This window comes from Lygodium microphyllum, chromosome 5 (genome assembly GCF_053477565.2).
Source record: "Lygodium microphyllum isolate KBCC chromosome 5, Lygodium_microphyllum_v1.1.10, whole genome shotgun sequence".
In the NCBI taxonomy this organism is placed as follows: domain Eukaryota; kingdom Viridiplantae; phylum Streptophyta; class Polypodiopsida; order Schizaeales; family Lygodiaceae; genus Lygodium; species Lygodium microphyllum.
Window position 1 is genome coordinate 123,073,979 of NC_141139.1, and position 7,682 is coordinate 123,081,660.

General features: G+C 40.5%; 1 protein-coding gene across 1 annotated transcript; it reads right to left on the reverse strand.

The window, feature by feature from the left end:
* Window positions 1-1,658: 1,658 nt before the first annotated feature.
* On the reverse strand, window positions 1,659-5,670 carry LOC148036359 (U-box domain-containing protein 3-like). Its single transcript, XM_087678349.1, has 3 exons — window positions 5,566-5,670; window positions 3,542-5,474; window positions 1,659-3,343 (listed from the first exon to the last, which is right to left on the reverse strand). Exons 2-3 carry the CDS (start codon window positions 5,102-5,104, stop codon window positions 3,269-3,271), a joined length of 1,638 nt encoding a protein of 545 aa, XP_087534475.1. The 5' UTR covers window positions 5,105-5,474; window positions 5,566-5,670; the 3' UTR covers window positions 1,659-3,268.
* Window positions 5,671-7,682: the final 2,012 nt, after the last annotated feature.

The window sequence follows — 7,682 nt, forward strand, 5'->3', positions numbered from 1 at the left end:
CTAAGTCATGTCACTTCTAATCCAAAAGCATGATAGTGTTTTTTTAAAATGTATATCTTGTATCGATCATAAGGGCATGAAAAGGATCTCATTGATATCACATATTCAAACGAAAATTATTCTTGGTGTACAAATAGCTAGAAGTTTGCCTTTTCTTTCACAAGAGTAGAGTTAACCCTTTCTGATTATCCTTTATCATACATTTGATTCTTTACCATCCATTGAAGTGACCCTCTATTGTTTGTTTTCCTTTCGAGCACATAAAACCTTAACCTATCCACATATTCATGATAACTACTATTGAAATAAATGAAAAGATCATAAATAGCTACACAACATTTTAAGAACTTCAAATTCACGAGCAACATGAAGTCTTTTAAGTGCTTGTGTATTTATAAGTAACTACAAATTATTAAGTCTTTTGAACACTTGAATAATAATACCAACATGCAAGTGAGTAAGATTTCTTCTATAAGCATGGCAATTATAATTGGGTGAATTAGTCGATAACACATTCTTAAGCTCATAGACCAAAGTCTTCATTTGGGAGCAATCTCCATCCAAATATGTTATTCCAAACTTCCAAGGGAATCAAATAGTTCATGTTCTATCATGATTTTTGAGTAAATTTGCACTTGAAGTGATGATCTAGTAGACAACCTTGTTGCTTATATTTATCCTTGGTAGCACTTGATATATTTACTATTGTGCAAAGAAGACATTGACTACATTGCTTACCCTCATACATGTTAAATAGGTGTATACTTTGTGGTGTTAGTGTTGCATTTTAGATTTTACACGGGTGTATTATGTATATTGTATGTTGTTAGTAGGAAGTCCTATGGATGATATGTATGTTATGTAAAATGTTGGAGCTTACAAGAGTGTGATATGTATGTTTATGCAAATAAATAGATACATCTTGTACATGATGCCTTTGCATGTATCAAATGTCCATAATGAAGGGCCTAGAATTGGCCTCCATGATATGAACTAACTAGATTTGGAGCCTTTGATTCTCAATCATTTTGCTTATGCACGTTGTATTTAATTATGCTACAAATTTGAGAGAGACATGATTCGAGACCATAGAATGAAGTGTAAAAGGTTATCATGTTAAACATGCAACACACACACACACATGAAATTTATTAGCATCTACAAAAGGCCAAGGTGAACTATCAAACCATGTGTTACAACCATATATGTGTTACAACTATCTAAAAAAGACCAATAAATGCAAATGAACAGTAACAAAAGTCAAAGAACCATAGAGCTACCAACTAATAGAAAACCCTAGTAATAAAGTTTACTGTACATGGACCAAGGCGAATTATATCACAAAAGTGCATGGGGCCTAGCTCTAGCCTAAGCAAGGATATGCTATATACTTATATGCATGTGTCACAAATGCTTGTTTGGGTCTAGGACATTTGGCTTGCCAAATTGGACCACTCGATACCACACACACACACACACACACACACACACACACAGAGAGAGAGAGAGAGTGTGTGTGTGTGTGTGTGTGTGTGTGTGTGTGTTTCCTTATCAAGCGTGAAAATGGTTTCTTATCATGCTTTGTACTTGAAACTTCCAATGTTAATCAGGGCTTCAACAATCAAAAAACCAATGACATACAACTTATCAATTAAAGCCCTTCTAATCCTTTTAGAATACAGGTCAAATGCAGACTTTGAAGGTCTTTCCATATGTTCTTGTTGATGTAGCTCTTCATTTTGTGAATTCAGGGCCTTGCTTATGATATAGAAAATACCTATTATGGTGTCAAGTTGGTAATCTATTTTCTCAAGTACGAACTCCCGAGGAATTTACAAGAACTCAAGACTGCCAAGTTTCATACAGGAGCTAAATTCTGCATCAAGTTCAGAAACTGGGATTGACTCATAGACCTCAAAGGGTTGAAACACAACCCGTGCTGCCATAAAAAAGACACAAAACTTGGTGCTGCTGCTTGTCAAGCAAAAATTACAAAACCTACAACTAGGTTGAAATAGCAAGCTACACCCGGGTAGTTAGAAATATCCATCCAATATATGGTAACACAATCATATAGAGACCTACATGCATGCCTGCATGTAAAATTGTTGGATAAGTTTTTGCTTGGGGACTAGTTAGGTAAGCTAAATGATTCAATCACTAGCACCAATCTCAATATACCGTCATTGTGACCACTCGTTATTGCCTAAATGTTTACTAGTGCTTCCAATCCTGACGCATTTGTCATTATGGCCAGTAGAAACACCTTCAAGCAACTGTCGAAGTATGAAATCCAAGAAGTCATATTCCAACACATCTGTAAATGTGAATGCTCTTGCAGTACAAACCCAAGCCCCCAAATACTTGAAAAAGAGGTGCTTCTGTGCACCCCCCCAAACCCAACGCAAAAAGAGATCATCTGCAATGGCCAAAGGGCCATCCTAATCATGCTTCAACCGCACACTGAACACTGCACATCTTATGACTGCTGCTGCATCTATTCCTTCCATGTTCCTTATGGTGATCATGCTAACACCCAAAACTGAAAATCACGATGATGCATATGCCCAGTATTTGCTGCATTTGAAACAATTTTCCAGTTCCCAACTTTGTGCGCTTACCGACAGTTCATGCAGGTACAAAACACCCAGCTTATTTGGCTATAGCACGACAAATTCTTCTTACAAACTTATAGCAGAAACCAGCTGCTGCCATATGGCCCCACGAAACGTTGCTCACTGTTGCAAGATTTGATGGTGGGCTGGAACCGCTGAAGTCTAATACTCAAAAGTCCAGCTGATTATGAATGTGAGCATTTCTTTTAACGATGGTCTCCACACTTCCCAAGGACTATCGGTACACTGGAGACCCAAGCGCAAGTGCACGTTGGCAAGTACTTGGAAGTTGGAATCCAGAACAAAAATTTGAGAGAACCAATATGAACCATAACAACTGCAAGGAGGTCACACACCCCACCTCAAGCTCAGGTGCCAACAAGTATGTGATGATTGCGATAATTGAAATCCCACCAAAACATAGATATGTTCAACAAGTGCAGCACATGTACCATATCCGCATACATGATGACTTAAAAGTCATACTCTTGTAACCTGATGCCAATATTGTAATACACAGAAGTAGAAATTTCTTTCATATCGATTTCTTCCACAAGTATCCATACTTCCCAAAGATGATTTATAGCACTTATGCTGTTGAAGTTGGTGTAGGTGAAGACGACTGAGTAATATGGCCGGGATGCAAATAGCATCTAATATGAAAACTGTACAACCTTCTTTCGTCGCTGAGACAAATGCTCGCTCAAAAGGTAAAACAATTCAGCAGCCTGGATAGCACAATAGAAAAATCAGTACCACTGACTCTTAAGGTTCAAAACCTATCCTCATGAATTGTATAATTATGAGAAGTGTATCACCAATGCAACTAGAGTGATTCAAAAATAGGCACTGGTGCATCTTCAATCACAACACATCAAAGCACCAGAAAAGGAAGGAAAAAGATCAAGGGACTGATGACAATGTACCTTGGCTTTTGTCTTGGAGTTGCCTGATTCAGACAAAGCTACAAGAGCAGGAAGGGGGTCTTTCTGCAAAATCAGAGACCTATGTTTGAGGCTGTTTTTGCATAGTAGAAGTAAAATCGAGATGGCTAACTCCTTTCCAAGGCGCGAGCCACTCCCTTGAATAACGTCTAGCAGAACAGAAGTGCCCCCATCTGCCACAAGGGCCACCCTCCCCTCCTCAATAGTTACCAAATTGGCCACAATGGCGAGTGCCTTATCCATCATCCCCTTCATTTTAAGAGAGATGAAATTAACAAAGAGCTTTGAGGCCCCTGCTCTCACAATCTTCCTCTTGTTTTCATCTATAGTAGACAAACTGAACAGAGCTGTGGCAGCATCTTTCCTCCCTCGCTCAGTTCCATTTTCCAAAAGCTCCACTAAATGTGGCACAGCTCCTGCTGACCCTATTTTGGCCTTTGCCTCATCTGTTGCTGCTAGATTAGACAAAGCCAGGGCTGCATTTTCCATTGCCTCAGTGGTGAGGCCTTTTTTGACAATCTTCACAAGGGGGGTGATTGCCCCAGCATCTATTATATGGGGTCTAACATGGGGGCTGATGGACAGGTTCAGAACAGTGGTGGTCGAGTCTTTTTGTAAAGCTACATCTGTGGTGCCATGCAGGATGGCGATCAAGGGCTGCAACACACCAGCTTCTACCATTGCAGATCGATGGTTGTCATCATCCTTGGCAAGGAGTCTCAACTGAGCAACAGCTTTCATCTGCATTTGTTGGACTTCGGACCGAAGAAGTGTCACCAAGAAGGTGATGGAAAGGAATGCTCTGTTGCTGCTGAAGCTGTGATGCAAAGACATAGGCATGGAGGATGCCCCCACACAGTTGGCAGCATTGCTAGGATGAACACCCTTGCCCTGCAGACTACAACCTATATCTCCACTGGCTGTGGGGGCACTCCGGTGTCTAAGAAGGATCTCTCCACTTCTTTGCTTTGTCACTTCATCACTTTTCTGCCTGATCAATTCACCACTTCGATCATCCAGAGCCTCAGTGCACCTTAAGTATTCTGCTGCCCTCTGTTGCACTGATCCGATGGACACAGTACTCACATCTCCATCCCCTTCTTCATCATCCAAGCACAAGCAGCACGAACTGTCGCTGGTGGTCCTCAAAACAACACTTCCATCAGTGTCGTCCAATGCGAGGTCAGATGCATTCTGGCCGGTTTCTTCACGTCTGTGATTGAGCCTTGGATCGATCTCAGTATTGTGGGACCAATTGGAGATGAGGGCTTTGAGGCTGAGATTGGGAATGAGGGAGAGGTCAGCAAGGGGCTGGTGGGTGATGGGGCAGCATGTGTTACCCTCATCAAACCATGCCTGGATGCTAGCTCTCTCAAAGGTCTGCCCAGAGGCTATGACAACAGGATCCTGCATGACACACTGGGACAACCCACATATGAAATCCGAAGGCAGGGCCATGCCTTTCCTCTCTGCAGTGCTGACCCAATCAGCAACCTTCACATCTGACTGGATTGTTTTGTCTCTCAAGTTCATCGTTTCAACCATGAGAGAGGGAAATTCTCTGTACGCCAATTAATGACCTTAATATCTTCCGGAACTGGTAAGCTTCATCTGTGAATGGATTGGTTAGTCTCGGGAGTGGACGATGAGGAAGGGGTAATTTATATACCAAGTGTCCGAGATGTGAAATTCCGAGGCAGGGGGCTAGCTTTTCTTCTCTGGAGACCTAACCCAGTTTGCAAGCTTCAAGTCTGAATCAATTGATTACTGTCTGAGGTTCAACATATGCACCATGGGAGAGATGGATTGCTGTCTGAGGTTCAACATGAGCACCATGGGAGGGATAATTCATATACCAAAGGGCACGAGAAGGGGGGGGTGGGGTGGGATTCATGTAGTACCGCGTGCAACATGTCTGCAACCATGACAGGGGATATGTGTACCATATAATACGAAGTCCATTGAAATAGAGAAGTGGGCACAAGGGAGGGGTGGTTTATACGTACCTGCGTATGGGGCTTTCTTGGCTGCGTTTGTGGTCCACGCATTTTCTGTCTTCTACTCCGTCAAAGGTGTGCTCTAGACCACTTGCGCACACACGGCAATACGCATGTCTCACGTCTGCAGTCCCCTCTTAACCATTTTAAAAACCGGGAGCCCCTTCTACACTGCTGACCCCGCCCGGCGCCCTTCCTCTCTCTCTCTAAAGCGCCTAATTACTCATGGAGCCCCCCCACAACACCCTCCCATAGCACCATCACCATCCCATGTGATCCACAAGGTGATCAACCCATTTGTTGAACCTTGATATCTTACCTTTAGGCCCATGCTATGCACAAGTCGATTCGATTTAATTTAACTTTGCACATGTTGTGAGAGGCAAAAGTTTCTGAGTGAGTCATAGGTTTAGAGCCGAGATTGGCGTAAGTCCTTGAACTTGGACATCCGACTCGACATGTCGAAGCAAACCATACCCACAAACTTCAAAGTAACAAATTGCATGTCATCCTGCGATTAAAAAAGGGTGGGAAAGAGAGAAAGTCAACCTAGCTTTGACGAGAGAGAAAGGTGAGCGGAGGAGAGCGATTGTCAAAATGAGAGATAAGATGCATGCAAGCAAATTAGTACATGCCACATTGCCATTATCCTGCAAGTAAAATGAGTATTGACTATTTTTGAAGGTACTTCATTCACTAGATTAAGTTCTGTTTTTCAAGGAATCCAAGTTAAATCAAATCAAGTTTGTCATCCTCACATGTGTTTATATTGATTATGTTGACTTGTGTAGGTCAATTGGCTTGCGTGTGTCTTGGCTCTTACTTCACTTGATTTCCATGACAAAAAAAGAACTTCCGAAAATCAACTAAGTACCTTCGAATATGAGGGTGTCATGTTTACTTACTGGAGTCTTACTTATGCGACCTGATTGCATTTGGGTGGGTTGGTGTGTTTTCTCGTGTCCATTAATGAATTTCCTTTCTTTGATGCCTTGGTATTTGAGGGTCTACCATTCTTTTACCTATGCCTAGCCGATATACTTTATTTGCAACAAGTATCCCACACAGGTCAATAGACCCATGTGGGGATAGGCTATGATATTTGCTTGGGTTAGCTAATTAGAGTAGCTTTTTGTTAAAACCAATCGGAATTAAGACAACCTTTCATAATAGCTACTTTCTTTATTCAAGTTACATAGCAAAAGCATGAAAAAATCCTAATTGGCATTCTTGACTGTAAGATGGTAAATATCATATTCAAACACAATTTTTGTGATCATGGGACTCCCCCCCACCACATTCACACATGTGGAATGGCATTGTCCTTGGGTTCTTCAATGATCATCTATTTGTCAATCATGCTAGCATGCACACGTATATAGAACTTGCTACTTCTTTGCTTACATATTATCTTCATTACATAGAATGATTAGACTATACATACATACATACATGCATGCATTCACATTTATATATAAGTATGTTTGTATGAAATTCTACATGTATTCACATAAACAAATAGATATACATGCATAAAACATTAGGATAAAATACTTACATAGAGAGAATAGTAAGAAAGAGTCTAAAGGGGGGAAAAAAGGACATAGGATAAGAAAGAGCTCGACATAACATTGATTGATGGAAAAGTTTGTGGTGCAGCAAGTCAAACATGACCCAATTTGATTGCAGATATTTCAAATATCCTTAGCAACTTTTTTCATGCTTTTGTTTGACTTTGAACTTATCAAATCGTGTTTTCAAGTGATTGCACATCTTAAGATAGAGAGTGACAAATATTGTTAAGGATGAAAATTTTGAAATTTAACTAGCCATCAGTTTAATGATGTTTGACTAAACCAAAAAAAAAAAGCCATTAGGTAACACACTTATATTTAACATATGGGCTATGTGGAATATAATGGTCACCATAAAAACTTAGGTAAAAGTAAGATAAAGGGCCAAGAGCTCCAAATGAGAGTGCAATAAACTAACATATTATGATACCAAGCATAAGGTTTTTATTTGAAAGTTTAAAGATATGTTGACACTTCAAAACTTGGAGTAATTAAAGAGTTGAAGTTTAGTATAGCTTGAACATGTCATAAGTCAACTAGGGCATCTTGCTC

What these genes read in the sequence shown, in the direction of transcription:
- LOC148036359 (XM_087678349.1), bottom strand. Translation starts at nt 5,104, where the DNA reads ATGGTTGAAACGATGAACTTGAGAGACAAAACAATCCAGTCAGATGTG. An exon ending in ACTCCAAGACAAAAGCCAAG is followed by an intron (nt 3,344 to 3,541) that starts GTACATTGTCAT and finishes TGTGCTATCCAG; the next exon opens with GCTGCTGAATTGTTTTACCT.